This window comes from Cydia strobilella, chromosome 17, assembly GCF_947568885.1.
Source record: "Cydia strobilella chromosome 17, ilCydStro3.1, whole genome shotgun sequence".
NCBI classification, from domain to species: Eukaryota; Metazoa; Arthropoda; class Insecta; order Lepidoptera; family Tortricidae; genus Cydia; species Cydia strobilella.
The window spans coordinates 521,181-539,391 of NC_086057.1; the positions used below are offsets into that span (position 1 = coordinate 521,181).

An 18,211-nucleotide genomic window follows, 5' to 3' on the forward strand; every position below is an offset into this window, starting at 1 on the left:
AGGAGAGGAGGTCCCTGTTGCAAATCATTGAGAGCAGAAGAGGGAAGATGGTTGGGCACCTGTTACGACACGACGAATTCATAAAAAATATTGTGGAAGGGAAAGTAGAAGGAAGGCGAAAGAGAGGGAGACCAAGAAGAACATACATGGACCAACTAAAGGAAAAGATAAACGTCGTGACGTATCAGGCGGTCAAACGAAAGGCTCAGGAAAGAGATACATGGAAATTGCTCCACCGACAAGAGCTAGGCTCTTAAATTAATGATGATGAAGGTCTATTCTATATACGATATATTTATTATCGGTGTTAGTGCTCAATTAACGAGGTAGTTAATATATTTAATTAGTATAGAATTCAGCGCGTCGTAATAGAAAGCCGTGTCATGTCGGATATAATTATTTCCAGTGATCGAGTTTGATCGGATGTGCATTAATTATAATGTCAACACGTATTCAATAAGCGATTTAATATCACGTTGATTTTATACTCACGGATTTGGTTAAAATCTGCACTTGATTGAAACTATAGAACAGAGGGATAGACGCAGACAGGGCGGACACGCTATACATCAAAAATCACTTGCGTATCTATGTGTGAATGACACGTCTGTACACGCGTCATGCGTAATAGTGTAAGTTGCTTAAAAACTCTACTGAGCGGCCGGCAAACGGCCGTCAATCTGCTGTCGCGGGGCGAGGTAATTCGAGTCGGGGCGGGGCGGTGCGTGGCCGTTCTGTATGATAATACTTTTTTTTTATACTACGTCGGTGGCAAACAAGCATACTGCCCGCCTGATGTTAAGCAGTCTCCGTAGCCTATGTACGCCTGCAACTCCAGAGGAGTTACATGCGCGTTGCCGACCCTAACACTCCTCTCCCTCGAGCTCTGGCAACCTTACTCACCGGCAGGAACACAACACTATTAGTAGGGTCTAGTGTTATTTGGCTGCGGTTTTCTGTAAGGTGGAGGTACCTCCCCAGTTGGGCTCTGCTCTAGATCTGGAATGACATCCGCTGTCCTGTGCCCTACCACACAAAGCGAGATGTCATTCACAGTGCCCATATCTCTCTTTTGGACGTAGTTTAAGGATATACCCGGGTCCATACAGGGGACATATCTACTATTACTTATTGTGTGGTATAGCTTCTAGACGTAGAATTTTACCTCAGACCGTGAGCACCAAACTTAAAGTAGTCAGACACGCGGCAGTTTACCAGGCTATTGGATTGTTTAATAAGTTACCTGTTGAGTGAAAGTCACAAAACAAGCCTCATTTTCAAAAATAAGTTGAAGTTTTTCTTGCTAGAGAAGTGCTGCTATTCGGTGGAGGAATTTGTGTATAAACAAAATTCTGACATTTATAACATTATAAAGCGAGGTTTAGACTAGCAAGAACTTGCATGCAATTTTCATTACATTGAGGTATCTGATCAAACTTTTGAATGCAGTTTACCTCAGTAGTCGGCAGTGTAACGTAAATTGCATGCAGGTTCTTGGCGTTCTTTAAATTTTGTACCGAAACAAGATTTTTCAAATATAAACAAACAAATGTCGAATAACGCATAATGAGCGGTGCATTTAAGGTACCTTCATAATTTTATTATATATGATTTAAAAACTCATACCAGTAAGAGAGCGTATCTTTCTAGCACTCGTTCTTCTAAATTTAGTAGTGGCTTACAAAATACACCACTGATCTAAATTTTATTCACATAATAATATATATATTATAACTTTTAAGATCTGATAAAGAGCTGTGACATACAGATGGATAGACAAACGGACACGACGAAACTATGATTGTTCCGTTTTTGCCATTTTGGCTACGGAACCCTAAAACCCAAATAAAAGGGAAATTGTAAGAACAAAAAAAAATACCTAGTATGTATCTATCTGCTGTTCCAATTTAATGAAATCTTTAGGCAAGACAGGTAATTTCTTTTAAATTTGAAACATCGAAAGAATCTAAGCACAAAACTGAATTATTCTCACAAAAAGAAACATCAGTATAACATCTTGAATTTCTGGAAAGCAATCAAACTTGTTGTTAAAGATTTGAAGAATTACCCGAATGTTTAGAAATGTTATTTAAACAGCGAAATTACCTGCTGGTTCAGAGCAAAGGAAACTTTCCAGATTGTGTTCATTAAATTCGAATAAGATAAAGTGTGCTCAGAATTCTTATTCTTAATTATCAACCAATTAATTTCGATCAAAATACTAAACTGACTGCACCCTGAAGGTGCAATTTGGATAACGATATCGGCAGCATTAAGATGACTCTCGGATGCTAATAGGGTAGTTGACAATTTTTAGGGTTCCGTACCTCAAAAGGAAAAAAACGGAACCCTTATAGGATCACTCGGCCGTCTGTCTGTCTGTCTGTCCGTCTGTCACAGCCTATTTTCTCTAAAACTACTGGACCAATTAAGTTGAAATTTGGTATACATATGTAAGTTTGTAACCCAAAGATGGACATGTAACGTAAACAAATTAATTTTAAACACGGGGGCCACTTTTGTAAATGAGAAAATTAAAAAATAAAGTTTGTCAAACTATAATGTGTTACATATCAAATGAAAGAGCTCATTGTGAGAATCTCAAATATATTTTTTATATAATTTTATGACAAACATGTGAGGAATCGAATGGTACCGTTATTTTTTTCCTATTTGAAAATTTAAAAAAGTTTTTTTTTCGAAACTGAGGTCTTGTATTTTTTTATTATTCCCATATTTTTTTTAAGATTCCAATTTATTGTGATAAATTGCTCATTTTCTATCTATTTAACTAGATTTAGTTAAAAAAATTAACATGTGTCAACTGCCCTATGCAGCTGCATTACCTTTGCGGCGTCGTTGTTCTGTATTTGTCAATTTCCTTGATATAGAGTGACGTTCGCTGCCGCATTCCTACCACCATTATGACGTTCTGTAGCTCATTTTATAAAGGAAATTGACAGATACAGCGGCAGCAACAACGAGGCCGCAGCAGTAATGCGTCTGCAGTTGACATCCGAACGTCACTTTTACCGTTAAAAACCGGCCAAGTGCGAGTCGGACTCGCGCACGAAGGGTTTCGTACCATTACGCAAAAAACGGCAAAAAAATCACGTTTGTTGTATGGGAGCCCCACTTAAATATTTATTTTATTCTGTTTTTAGTGTTTGTTATTATAGCGGTAACAGACTTTTTTTATACCACGTCGGTGGCAATCAAGCATACGGCCCGCCTGATGGTAAGCAGTTACCGTAGCCTATGGACGCCTGCAACACCAGAGATATAACATGCGCGTGGCCGACCCTTTAAAAACCTGTACACTCCTTTTTTGAAGAACCCCATACTGTAGACCCTCAGGAAAACCTCGGCAGGGAGCTTATTCCACAGCCGAAGCGTCCAAATACATTTTTAAAAATTTCAACTGACAGACAGACGGACAGTGGAGTCTTAGTGATAGGGTTCCGTTTTTACCCTTTGGGTACGGAACCCTAAAATTACTGCTGCGTTGTTGACTCGGGCGGTGTAATGCAGCTGCAGTCACCATCTGAATGTTGTGTTAAGCTGCTTCGTTAACTTTAGGGTTACTAGTGTTATAATTATTTAAAAACATCTATCACTTTCTAACTCTAAGCCGAATACTTAGAACCTCACCTTCGTCGTCAGAAAGGCAGTATACCGAAAAAGGGTTAATTTCCGGCCCTAACTCAGTGTTGAAGGAACCAATGCTTCTTGAATATCAAATAAGGTTAAAACTGAGTGCTTTAGTTCAGTACGTGATGAATACAGAAGGTTTTTGAACAATATACGGGGGACAAACTGAAAGTTTTTAGAATAGAGTAAACGTCCTGCCCGAGTTTGTGTTTCCGCGTGAGTACAATCTGGGGCTCTTCAAGGCAAAAGTTAATGTATCTCATAGGTAAGCGTGCTCCACCGTAGACCGAATCATCACTTACCATCAGGTGGGATCGTGGTCAAACGCCTGCTTATTCATCATAAAAAAAATTAAAAAAAAACTAGTAACAAGTGTGAAGATTCTGCTTCTATGGGTTACTCTAATTATTACTTATACAACAATGGAGCTATTTGCAGGTACTCTGACCTGACTGATCCTTCACGATGTGTCCTCTTTGACCGCCTTGATCTAAGTGGACGAGTCTCACAAGCCGGTCCAACTGGCACCCGTGCTCCACTACCTACCGTGTTGCCAGATTTCCCAACTACCCCGTACTAATCGGGGTAACGCAATGATGTTGCCACATTATAATTATTATTTAACTGCTATCTGTCATGTGAACATAAATAAATCATGACACAAGTCATTTTTTTGCGTTCCTCTATATTTGTCCCCCCTCGAGCGGCAAAGCAATATTTTAAATTTTCTCGCCTTGCGGCGCCCAGCCGCAATGCTGCGTGTTTTCCATATTAAAAATGGCGGCCCGCCGCACGCGCGGTTGTCAGAGAGCATCCCATTCGAGGTAGCTTGCCGCCCGAAGGGATAATCACTTAACTTCAACGCAATTTTCACTGGACTTCAAAACGAAAGGTGTTTAATCCCACAACATGTCGATAAACCACATTTGTTACTACAGCAGTTCATGCATAAAACAAGGGAACAGAAACTAATAAGAGTAACTCGACAGCTTCCGAGATACCAATAACTAATTCTTATTTAATCCTATCAAATAACATTTACAATCTAATTAGAACCTTAACCTATTGCACTAAAGTCTTTTATAAGTTGGTCTAACGACGGGATAAGAGTTTGCGAAGATGACGTGTTGATATTATGATAAATAAGCTACCCTCGTCAGAATGCCACGGTGTGGGTAAATGGAAAACTTGACCGGCATTTGTTTGTGTTGCGACTTAAAAACAAATATCGGGTAGGACGTGTGTAAACAAATGAAATGTCAATTTTACAGCTGGTAATAACTGTTAATACAAAAAAATAAAAAACCTCCCTCTCCCCTCCCTCCCTCTGCTTGTTTTAAGTATTTTTCCATCTTATTCCATGAGTAGCCTTAATTTTGTTTTATTCAATTAATGTAAAGACTATATTTATCATATTTTCAATAAAGACCTTTTAAAACCTTTCACATCATTATAATAGTGCTAAGTGGAACAGTGTGATAAGGGAAAAGTGTGGACTGAGCGAAGATGTAGTGACAAAAATTGAGAAAGGTATGTTGAGATGGTTTGGACACGTGGAAAGAATGAGTGAAAGAAGGCTAACAAAGAGAGTGTATAAGGGAGAGGTAGAAACGGGAGTTGGAAGGGGCAGACCTCGGCGGACTTTCTCTGATCAGATCGGGGAAATCCTGAAGAAAGGCCAGGTCAAGAGCACCCTAAACCGGCGAGCGTGTATAAGGAATGTTATGAAAGTGAAGGAAGCGAAAGAGGTATGTCAGGATCGTAGCAAGTGGAAATCCGTGGTCTCTGCCTACCCCTCCGGGAAAAAGGCGTGATTATATGTATGTATGTATGTATGTATAATAGTGCTCTCTGGGATATAATGAGATTAATCGGATCTCAGGCCGAATCGAATCAAGATGAAAAATCCGTTGGTGTTTGAAATATTGTACTTATTTATTGACATATTTACATGAGCACTATGAGCAGCTTGAGCACACTAAACGTTTCAATCACTCAAATCAGTCAATCAATCAATAATTTATTGCAAGAACCATAGAGTAACTTATACTAGAGCGGTACTGTCATAGTAAATTCTGTAACCACAGAAAATTCACTGCCATCTATCGACACACTTTAAAACTAAAAATAAAGATTTATAAAAATACGATAAAATGTATTTAAACATGGATAAATGATATTTTTTATTTGCATTAATTACTTTATGATTTTGACCCATGCTCTTTCACTGATATGCGTTAAAATTGTTAAATAACAAACGATACCGTCAACGCCATCTTTACGACAGTAGGCCAAAGCTACCAGCGCCCTCTGAACGAGAATAAAATTTTCTTGATTTTCGAGGCACGTTTTTTTCTTAGACTGTATCCATCTATTACGGAGTTATATCTATCTTTGCAAGAACATAGCAAGCGCGTTTGCGTTTCTCTAAAAACTTCCTGCCTCACTCAGTTTAGTTTTTACGATAGTAACTGCCATCTGACCTTCCAACCCAGAGGGGAAACTAGGCCTACTTGAGTTTAAAATATTTACATATAACAACTTATTAAACTGATACTCTATATAACATTTAAAACTTTCGCTGTTTGAACACATATTAAATCACATTTAGAAACGGGTCTATCGCGAATTTATTTGTTACCTTTATTTACCGACGTTTCGACACAGGTTTCACTGGTCGTGGTCGCGGCTAACTGACGTCCCAGCAAAATGTCAAAACAGAGATTTGTGTGACTACCCCACGAAAAGTGCATTTAAAGTTTGAGGTAGACATCACATTTTCAAACCACCCACTACACATAAAAGTTAATTATTGTCAATAGTCCGACACACAACTGAACACTCACAACATCCGCGCACACATCCGAAGATAGATCGTCGGTAAATAAAGGTAACAAAATAAATTCGCGATAGACCCGTTTCTAAATGTGATACTCTATGTTAGTAATATTATTAATTTTTTCAACTCCTAAGCTCTACTGTTATCTCTCATTTATGCCATACACAACACTAATATAAGAACATATATAATAGGTTTGAAGAAAAGTCTATATTGTCTAGTCTTCATAACATCAATTGTGCTTTAAAACCGCTAAAAGGATAATACTGCGATTAATGGCTACCAACGTAACAAAATCAAAATTTATAGTTTTCATAGCAATGCACTTAGCATTGCTGCCTACGTACAAAACCTATTTTTAATGTCATCACCATCTAGTAAACGTCAATTTAAAAAACCGGCCAAGTGCGAGTCTAATTCGCGCACGAAAGGTTCCGTACCATCAAGAAGCCGAAACCTTTAATATATTTCGAAATAACCTAAAATCGTGGCTACTTAATAAAACATTTTATTCCTACCAAGAATTTATGACATGATACTCAATAATATTATCTCATAATTAATTACCTAATTGAATACCAATTTGTTGACACTATAATGGAATAATTGAATAAACTGACAATATAACATTCTAATTTGCTATAATTATAAAATTATTTCTTGACGATAATTCACCAATTCAATGTTATATATTTACTACGAATTGATTATTATTATATTTCCACTGAAAGTACAAATTTAAACATATCTTGTTTTGTATAAATTAACTTTTTAGCTTTAACTAGTTTTTAAGACATTGCTATGCCCTTGCAGAGTGACCATGTACCAAATCTCTATGTAAGAAACGGCAAAAATATCACGGTTGTTGTATGGGAGCCCCACTTAAATATACATTTTATTCTGTTCTTAGTATTTGTTGTTATAGCGGCAGCAGATATCAGAATCTGTGAAAATGTCAACTGTCTAGCTATCACGGTTCATGAAATACAGCCTGGTAACAGACAGACGGACGGACGGACGGACGGACGGACGGACGGACGGACGGACGGACGGACGGACGGACGGACGGACGGACGGACGGACGGACGGACGGACGGACGGACGGACGGACGGACGGACGGACGGACAGACAGACAGACAGACAGACAGACAGACAGACAGACAGACAGACAGACAGACAGACAGACAGACAGACAGACAGACAGACAGACAGACAGACAGACAGACAGACAGACAGACAGACAGACAGACAGACAGACAGACAGACAGACAGACAGACAGACAGACAGACAGACAGACAGACAGACAGACAGACAGACAGACAGACAGACAGACAGACAGACAGACAGACAGACAGACAGACAGACAGACAGACAGACAGACAGACAGACAGACAGACAGACAGACAGACAGACAGACAGACAGACAGACAGACAGACAGACAGACAGACAGACAGACAGACAGACAGACAGACAGACAGACAGACAGACAGACAGACAGACAGACAGACAGACAGACAGACAGACAGACAGACAGACAGACAGACAGACAGACAGACAGACAGACAGACAGACAGACAGACAGACAGACAGACAGACAGACAGACAGACAGACAGACAGACAGACAGACAGACAGACAGACAGACAGACACACAGACACACAGACAGACAGACAGACAGACAGACAGACAGACAGACAGATAGACAGACAGACAGACAGACAGACAGACAGACAGACAGACAGACAGACAGACAGACAGACAGACGGACGGACAGACGGACAGTGTTCGTGGCGTATTCCTTTACAATGTTCGCCTACGCCTCCGGCTCACATTGTAACCCACGCCACTCGCCATTTTTGGACCTTCTGATACAACGGTTGCATAAAATACTATTGCTTCACATCAGAGCATCAGTCTCAAACGCAACTCGGGGAACAAATCGTGTAAAAAAACCATTAAAATTGGGCCAAGTCACAAAACTTCGGTACGTAAAATTTTATTGTGGAGCCTACATGGGTATTAAACTTTGGTTATTATTGAAATGATTCTGACAAAGGCCGTTATTGCTGGGAAATGATACGGAGTTGGCACCGAGAAGATCGTTTGGCGATAATGCTTAAAAACTTGAAGTATATAGGTTGTCGGTGTCGGTGATCAGTTGATGCTTTCTATAAAAAGCTGAAGTATTGGACGTCTCGGCCCGGACACGAACCGTTCTAGCGTAAATCATCCTTTGCGTTGTGCGTTATTTGTCAGTATTTCCATACATTTAGATAGATCGTCTTACTTATCTCTAATTGGGCCCAAAATGTCAATAATTGCAACTCGGAACTCAAATTCCGACAGCAGACGTATTTACCCTCGTATCGCAACATTCGTAACTTTAGTTTGCAACGACAATTAAATAATAAAGACTGGCGTGTCCATAAAAATTGTGTTCTACTTCACATTTATTGGGGACTCAGAGGCGTATTATTTATTCTGTTTTGACAACCGAATTAATGGCGTTTCGCAAAGTTTACCTTACAAACATTTAAATAACGGAGAGGCATATTTCAAAAATATAGTCTATTTTCTGCATCTCTTCAACCAAAAATGTCACTTTTGACATCCATAACAAATCCAGATCAAGTTCATAACCTGTTATAAATAAAAAACAAATAAATATTATAGGACGTTTTTACACAAATTGACTAAGCCCCACGGTAAGCTCAGGAAGGCTTTTGTTGTGGGTACTCAGACAACGTTATATATATAATGTATAAATATTTAAATACATAGAAAACAACCGTGACTCAGGAACAAATATCTGTGTCATTACACAAATAAATGCCCTTACCGAGATTCGAACCCAGGACCATCGGCTTCTTACCGACTAGGCTAGGAGACCGTTAAACTGTAGTTTAACGAGTAATAAACCGTAAAATAAGCTTAAGTAAAATACGGTTACACTTACTAGTATTTTTAGTCGCTTTTGGCGACATGTTTCGGACTCGTCGGGAGTCCTTCCTCAGGCACGAGTGTCCGCGGCGGCTGTACTCCGTGCACTGCTTGCGCCGCCCGCCTCGTCGCTCGTTGCGCGCGCGCTGATGGGGCGGGGGCGAGGGGCGCGGCGCAGTCCGCAGCCGGAGTCGTCAAGTGAAGATCTGGTAGTGCGGCTGTATCGGCCGAAGTCAAGCACACTATGTCCACGTGATCGTCACAACGCACTTCCCGCTTGACCCTAGGTAGAGGTTTAGAGGCTTCCACGCAGGCGACGAGTCCGAAACATGTCGCCAAAAGTGACTAAAAATACTAGTGATTGTAACCGTAGTGATCTAAATATTTTGAAATATGTCTCACGATAGTTTAATTTCGATTAAGCTTAATTAGTCTATATTGTTGACTAGTCTCTGGTGTTACCTTCTTCAATTAATACGTAGTAGCTGTGTGTTGGAGTTACATGGTAACCGGTTTGTTGACTCTGGATTCAGTTTCTCTTTGGCCGTTACTGTAAACTTTGCGTTTGAAGGGTTAACTCGACTATGTAACCGCAAGTGGCGATTTTAGTCCAATTTGTACTAGCTATCACGGTTCGTGAGATACAGCCTGGTGACAGACGGACAGAGAGACAGATATACAGACATACGGATGGACAGCGGAGTCTTAGTAATAGCTCTAGCTATGTATACATTGACATCTCTTTTTTTGTGACATTTGTTTTATTTATTAATTTTATATTCTATTATTTGATTTCTGTTCTAATCTTAAGTTGACGATCTTTTAGTGAAAGCCTTTGTTTTATCCCTTTTTGTAAAATACTGTGCCTTTTTCTTTAAGAAATAAATATATCTTTTTACCCTAGGGTACGGAACCCTAAAAAAAGTAAAGATGAGAATGCCTATAATCAATATATCCACGGACGATGTCGCGGGCTGATTATTAGTAATTGTATAAATATGCGGGTAATTCAGTTATAATGTCGGAAATAGAATTAAAAAGGCGACTGTGAGTTATTTCGAAATGCTATTTAAACTACACCGTGTGACATACAGTCCAGCAAATTTTGTTGCTTATTTTGTGATCGCCGTGTTGTCGCCATAAGGATGCTCTGACAGGTTATTCGTATAAAGATACAATCAAATTTCGTATTTATAGTAAGCAATAAAAGTGGTACCTTTTTATTGAGAACGTCACATTTAAAGCCCGACCAGTAATATTATGATCATTGTCAAGAGGGCGCTGTTATCCTCATTGTATAAGGTGACAGTTCAGAATAGTATGAAAAAAATTTAGTTCCAGTGAAATTCCGCAACATGGCGCGTGATCATATATTTCTGGTCAGACTTTACTTTGAGCACGTCATTCGCTGCTAGATATTTATACGTTTATACGTTATACTAGCTGTTGCCCGCGACTTCGTACGCGTGGATTAACCCTTTTAGGGGAAGAATATTTAAAAACGCTGAAATCACTTTTCTTGTATTTTAATAATATGCCTTTATCCGACGTTTCAAGTCCCGCACAAAAAAAAAATTATGATCTCCATACAAACCTTCAACCCCTGTTTCACCACCTTAGGGGATGAATTTTGGAAAACCCCTTCTTAGTGGATACTAACGTCATAAAAGCTACCTATTGTGAAAAATTTAGCTCTCTAGGTCCAACGGTTTGGGCTGGGGGTTGATTTAAGTGAGTCAGTCAGTCAGGACTTTTACGTTTATATATATAGATTATAAATTATAACGTCAACAGGATTACTCGTAGAGTCTCAACAGAGCATGTCGTTGTTCGGTATTAGTTGCCTAAAATAAAGCGATAGCTGAACTTTACAAATAGCCACGATGGATTGCCGGGTGTTGAATTATTTAGGAATGGTTAAACGCGTTACAAGATTAAAATTAGCTGCACACTTCCACGTAAGTTCACTGCATAAAAAAGTATCTATATTACACTTTAAATAACATTAATGGACAAAAAACAAAAGAATATTCTCGAGACTTCGCCATTTTAAAGTTAAACCGGAAATAGTAGATTGTGTCACAAGGGAGCAAAATGACATATTTACAGCGAGGGTGTACATTGAATCCTGAACGAAGCGAAGGATTCTATAGTTGAATCTATTATAGGATTCCTAAGCGTAGTGAGGGATTCAACTGTTATCGCCCAAGGTGGAAATAATTTTGCTACCATGTGACACATACTGCTTTTCACATCACCCATGAGGAAATTGTTATGTCCAAAATATGATTTAACCTAAAAATATAGTATGCAAAATAGAAAAAAAAACATGTTCTAGAACAGAAAAGTGCCACTTTGATCCCTCCTAGCAGGGAAGAAAAGTGCCACTTTGATCCCTCCTAGCAGGAAAGAAAAAGCCCTTTTTCGAATAGGTGATGTGAAAACTAAATAGGATTAAACGTTTTAAAAATCATATCATCATATGTGACAGATCTATGAATTTATTGAAATACTAATATCATGATACTATTGTAACTTATAATACCTATATGATTTTTGACGAATTCAAAGAGTAATATATTTAACAGACTTGATGGATTTTCTGATACTTATTTTAGGTATAAAAATAACTAAACGGGCAGCACTTAATAAATAACTACTAATAATTACTAACTAATAAATAATAAAGTAATAAATAACTACTAATAATTACTTGGCCGGCAGAGATTAGAATGTTGTATAGCACTAAGCCCGTTTACGATTTATTTTCGTTTGTGCAATAAAGGTAAATATTTATTAGTATGTTGCAAGACAATTTAAATACGAATAAATATTAAAGATTAAATTAAATCATAATAATATAAAATTATGATAACCTGGTTATCATGAATAGCCGTGTGTCTTAGAACTAAGTTGCATTCTCTTGATGATAATATATCGCGTACTCTTACCCGGTGCGTCGCATTTAAACCCCCGCAATGCGGCGCGCACACTTAGACTACCACAAAACAAATTATACTGATTCATTGCTGACGGTTTACGGAATAGACTTGAAGCTCTGTGAGTGTAGGCCACGCGAACCGCCATTTTGGAAAATTTCCAACAATTTAATCGATAAAAAACTTCCTTGTAATTATCAAACCTGTTTAAAAACTTCACCTTCAACTTCAGAAATGTGGCCTGAAGCCCAATTCAGATTTAAAGGATTTGCCACACTGGATGCGTTCTGCGGTCAGCGGTCAGGTCAAACTTTAACTTCAAAGGTTGTTGTCAATGTTGTTCATACATAATGCGGGTTTGACCTGACCGCTGACCGCAGAACGCATCTAGAGTGGCAAATCCTTAACAGCTCGTTACGGTTTTAATCAAATTTGAATAAGAACTTGAAGATCGCTCACGCTAATTGGTATACAGTAGCGGCAAATAATCAATCATATTATTTAATTCAGATACATTTGCATATATTTTTTAATAATTTCTCAAAAACGGCTCCAGCGATTTCGATGAAATTTACAATATAGGGGCGTATGAAAACGACAATTGGATTAACCTAAGGTTCGTTTTGAAAATAATTAGTTTGCCCGAGTTTTCGCGGTAGCCGTGGGTACTAAATTGTAAAGTAATGATGCGATTTAATTTTTAAAACAGAGGCTAACGAGGCAGAAAAATCGATCCATCTAGGTTTTATTGTTGGTAAGATTAGATTTTGAGTATGTTTTAAATAAGAAATACAATATTTTTACGTTTTATAACATACATTAATTGGGGTGTGGGAAGTCCCTAAGCCGCATTGTACTAACGTGGTCGCCCACGTTGCCACGATTGATATAATTATATAGTCTAATTTCATGAAGTTTAAAGTGAATGCCTGCAAAAAATAGCAGTAAGTATGATAGATTTTTTACCGTTACTCTATGTGATATGATAGATTTTTTTCCGCTACTGTATGTGATATGATAGATTTTTTGCCGCTACTGTATTAGATATGATAGATTTTTTGCCGCTACTGTATTTGATATGATAGATTTTTTGCCGCTAATCAAGACGATCATCATGGTCGTTTCAAAACCAATTCAGAACAGTGAACAGGGCTTTAGGTAACAGCGACTAGTCAAAAAATCCTCTACAATAAAAGAAGATACTTTACAAAAAGTAGTTTCCTGTGACATGAATCGTAACATTGAAAAAGTCAAAACACACCCTTCCAACGCTTCTCTAAGTGATTACAGTGATTTCAAATCTCTCCCAAACACTTCTCGTTTTGCTCTATTTATACACTGTTTTGAACCTTAACGTAACGCGTTATAGCTGAATTTCGATTAAGTTTATACTGTAGTCTTTGATGTTCTCTAAAAGTCGCGAATTGAAGTAACGGGAAGAAAATTGTTCACAGCCAATGCAATTTGGCTGTTTGACTGTTTTAAGCATTTGTATAATGATTATAATGAATAAGGTCCAATCCAATTCCTACAATTGTTTTAAATGGTAAAGTAGCTGTTCTATCTTCAAGCTTAAACCGCTGAACCAATTTAGATAAAATTTAGCCTACTAACCTAACCTAACTAAAAAAGTTCCGTAAAAGATGATTGTAGCCGCCGTGCAGGTCTCGACGACAAATAAAAAGACTTCGATTTGAAGTAAACTTATAATTAATAGGTGCTGGTTACTTGACAAGGTACAGTTGACGTAAACGGTAAAAGGTGTAGAAGTGGTGGTAATAATATGGAGGCTGATGCGTTTAGCTACTGCTGCGTTTAGCTACTGCATTATACAAATAAAAGGTTGCGTTCGCAACAATGATTTTAAAATTAAGTTCTGGGATAAGTTAGTTGGTAAATGAAATAAAATAGTGAGGGATTGAATGTTGCAATGTAATTCTGTTTCTGAATAAATATAATTTACAGTACATATGGTGTTACTTTCTCGCACTAGTGCGTAAAGAGCACTTTTCGTGCATATGTCGAAAGTTTAAAGGGCCATATGTACTGTAAGGTAATTCGCAACTCGTGTCGATTTAAAACACTCCCTGCGGTCATGTTTTAATTTATCGCCACTCGTTTCGAATTTCCTCTTTTCCGCACTTGTATCGTAAATAACTATTGGTAATGCAATAAGAAATATGTACTAATGTAAAATGTACAATAATACGATTTGTTTCTAAAAATATATATTTCTTGATGAATTATAGCTTTATTTGACAAATTTAGGAAAACTCAGTCAACTAAAATAACAATAATGACATAACGTTAAAGTTTTGACCGCCATTCTATACTATAAATACTAAATGCACTGAAATATTTTCCTAAATTACATAGATAGCTGGTAAATAGGCTCTGCGCCGGCCAGCGTTGTCAAAACATTTTCACAAGCAGCTCTGGACCGGAACTCTTATTAGACGAGCCAGCGCACAGCTGAATTACCTGGGGCCTCTGGAGGCCGATTTCGTGTGGCTCCCTTCAATATAATCTCCACTACTAGGCATTTAAATTCTACTAATAGAATTAAAAATAAAGTGCAACCAAAAAAAATACCAAAATGCACGAAGCTGTATAATAACTGGCAAAAATTGAGACGCTTTTTGAGCAATTGAATTTCGAGCGCTCGATTTTGTCATTGACTGAATCTGTGGAAAACGGCGAATTGATTTTAAATACGAGCAATAGAAATTGGGAATCTAGTGATAAAGACCACTCGGTCTTTCCCGATCGGTCCCAATTTCTATTGCTCGTATGAAAAAATATCAATTCGCCGATTTCCACAGATTTAGTCAGTGACGAAATCGAGCGCTCGAAATTCAATTGCTCAAAAAGCGTCTCAATTTTTGCCAGCTTTTATACAGCTTCGTGCATTTTGGTATTTTTTTGGTTGCACTTTATTCACATGTTGTAAGATTAGACTAGACTAGTGTTCGATAACATTACGCATAATAGTAGTAACAGCCATTAAAACTTAGTTAGGATTTGGGAGTTGCTGAGTAAAATTTCCCAACGGCAATAGTACTGGCCCTATATAATATATTCAGAGCGACATACAAAGATAAAAGGTTAACGGGTTAAGTCAATTATGAAGTGTAATATATTTTGTTTTTATTGTGTTTGTAATCTGTCTTATGTACAATAAAGTGTTGTACATAAGACAGATTGTGATGTAACATACATACATAATGCAATTAATTTACTCGCGAGTATTTTATTTCATCCTTCAATAAAGAGACACAATAAAAAAAATACACCTAGTGGCTCAAAAATACTTAGAATAAAATTTTAGATTTTTTTTACTAATTCAATTAATAAACGTCTGTCGTTTCTTGCAAACTGTTGATAGACCCGGACCGGGTTTTGGACCCGGGTATGTCCTTAAACTACGTCCAAAAGAGAGGTATGGGCACTGTGAATGACATCTCGCTTTGTGTGGTAGGGCACAGGACAGCGGATGTCATTCCAGATCTAGAGCAGAGCCCAACTGGGGAGGTACCTCCACCTTACAGAAAACCGCAGCCAAATAACACTAGACCCTACTAATAGTGTTGTGTTCCTGCCGGTGAGTAAGGTTGCCAGAGCTCGAGGGAGAGGAGTGTTAGGGTCGGCAACGCGCATGTAACTCCTCTGGAGTTGCAGGCGTACATAGGCTACGGAGACTGCTTAACATCAGGCGGGCCGTATGCTTGTTTGCCACCGACGTAGTATTAAAAAAATAGACGTTTGTCCCCATCTGTCATTTAGTCATTTATGTTTGTTAGAAACACAAAATTTAAGTGAGGCTTGTGATAGGTTGCTAAGTTTTAGTAACAAGGGGGTTAAACTATAATCATCTAATCAAAACAAAATGTATTATCTTAAAAATATTGTCTTTTAAATTAAATCAAATTAATGTTTATTTCAATCTCATGGCTCATAAAATGTTAGTTACAAAAAATAAAAACTTAAAAACTATGTTAGTAACAATAAAACTTTACAGTTACAACAACGGTACTATGATACACAAACGCAACCGCTGGTTAAAATTAAGAAAAATATACCGCCGTAAGAGATACGAGTAACATTATATCAAGAATTTATAAATACGAATACCGCCCTTAGTCATAAACTAACTTAACAGAGTGTGGACGAAAGTCATATAGTTTCATGTGTCATGAAATATTGTCGGCCATGCAAAACCGAGTCCGGCCACGTAAGCACTAAATCAGGGATTCAATAATCCAACCGGGCATCGCAATGTGCTGTCCTCAACGCTCCATATTGCATTATTATTGCACGATAGTGTATTTACTTGTTTGCTAAAATTATATGCCTATTTCAAAATTTTGATCGATTCGTAAAATAACCTATATAAATCAGAAATACAGTAATTGAGCAAGTAAAAAGTTTTAAATACTTAGGAAGCATTATAACACGCAACTCCAGATGCACTTCGGATATCGTCACAAGCATAGCCATGGCTAAAAAAGCTTTCAACACCAAAAACACCTATTTAAAGCAAAGATATCCCGAAACATTAGAAAGCGATTTATAAAGACCTACGTCTGGAGTATAGCGTTATATGGTAGCGAGACGTGGACATTAACCCAGCGTAATAGAGACAGATTAAGTGCTTTTGAAATGTGGAGATGGAGAAGAATGGAAGGTATAAGCTGGAAGGAGAGGAAAACGAATGCAGAAGTCTTGGATTTGGTAGGGGAGAAGCGATCCCTGCTGAGAATAATTGAAAACAGAAGGGGAAACATGTTGGGACACCTGATACGGCACGATACTTACATAAAGTCTATAATAGAAGGAAGAATAGAAAAAAGGAGAGGCAGAGGAAGACCGAGACGTGCGTTTCTGGACCAAGCCAAAGAGAAAATCAACGTAGTGACGTATCAGGAGCTCAAAACAGTGGCAGAAAGAAGAACGGAGTGGCGGTTACTCCACCGACAAGAGCCAGGCTCTTAAGAGTTATGATGATGATGACGTAAAATATAATTTTCGAAATCAGACAGTACTCCTGGCTGATAGGACGGAATAATGAGTAAGGTCAGACAGCAATTAGGTTCACATTTCTCCTGTCGGCAGCCATACCCAAGTGCTATAATTCTCTAATTCATCGAAATTAAAAGCCATCTATATATGTATTGTCCACAGGAGTAACAACTTTTATTTTAAAATAATTATGCGTATAACCAAAACCTTTAAAAGTATCTAGTATGAGAAAAACTGGTAGCAATAAAATTAACCACTTAGCGTCAGAAAGCTACGAGTAAAGTAGCTGAAACTTAATTTTACTATTTTTAATGTGTATAAATTAGTCTAAAAGCAAATGTCGTGTCTTACAGGGACCTAAAGAACCTGGCCGAGGACCGAGAAAACTGGCGCATACTCCACCGACAAGAGCCATGCTCTTAAATTATGATGATGATGAAATTAGTCTCATGTATAATTTTGCACATTACGACTAATAATTAGTCTTTAAGACCTGCGGTGTCAGCATGGTTGCATTTTTATCACGTGTCACTATGCCTGTCACTTTCGCACTTACATACTTGTTAGAACGTGACGGGCATGGTGACACGTGATAAAAATGCTAACTTGCTAAGCCCGCAGAATTATTATCAAGCAGGTACCGAATTTTACCGGGAGAACCAGAGCGCGCCGAAAATACACTTTTAAACAGTTTTTTTGCGTTTATCTCGAAATCAAATGTATGCAGTTATTGCAGTAATGTTGCAGTTATGCAGGATTGCACGGCAGAGTAGTAGTCACAAAAACTACTATAATGTAGACGTTAAAGATTAGATGCAAT

The 18,211-nt window shown here is 38.0% G+C and overlaps 1 protein-coding gene and 1 long non-coding RNA gene across 4 annotated transcripts in view; both read left to right on the top strand.

The window, feature by feature from the left end:
- LOC134748840 (uncharacterized) overlaps positions 1 to 18,211 on the top strand; it is a 707,412-nt gene that overhangs the window by 190,111 nt on the left and 499,090 nt on the right. The window lies entirely within an intron of this gene.
- The window catches only part of LOC134748822 (uncharacterized), a 207,472-nt gene that overhangs the window by 108,205 nt on the left and 81,056 nt on the right, over positions 1 to 18,211 (top strand). Inside the window, exon 2 of one of the 3 annotated variants that reach the window (XM_063683632.1) lies at positions 15,812 to 16,129. The exons of the other annotated variants lie outside the window; for them this stretch is intronic. Within the exon in view, the coding sequence (XP_063539702.1) occupies positions 15,812 to 15,826 (15 nt within the window). The 3' untranslated portion in view covers positions 15,827 to 16,129. Of the gene's footprint in view, positions 1 to 15,811; positions 16,130 to 18,211 lie in introns of those variants that run through there. 3 annotated transcript variants of the gene reach the window in all.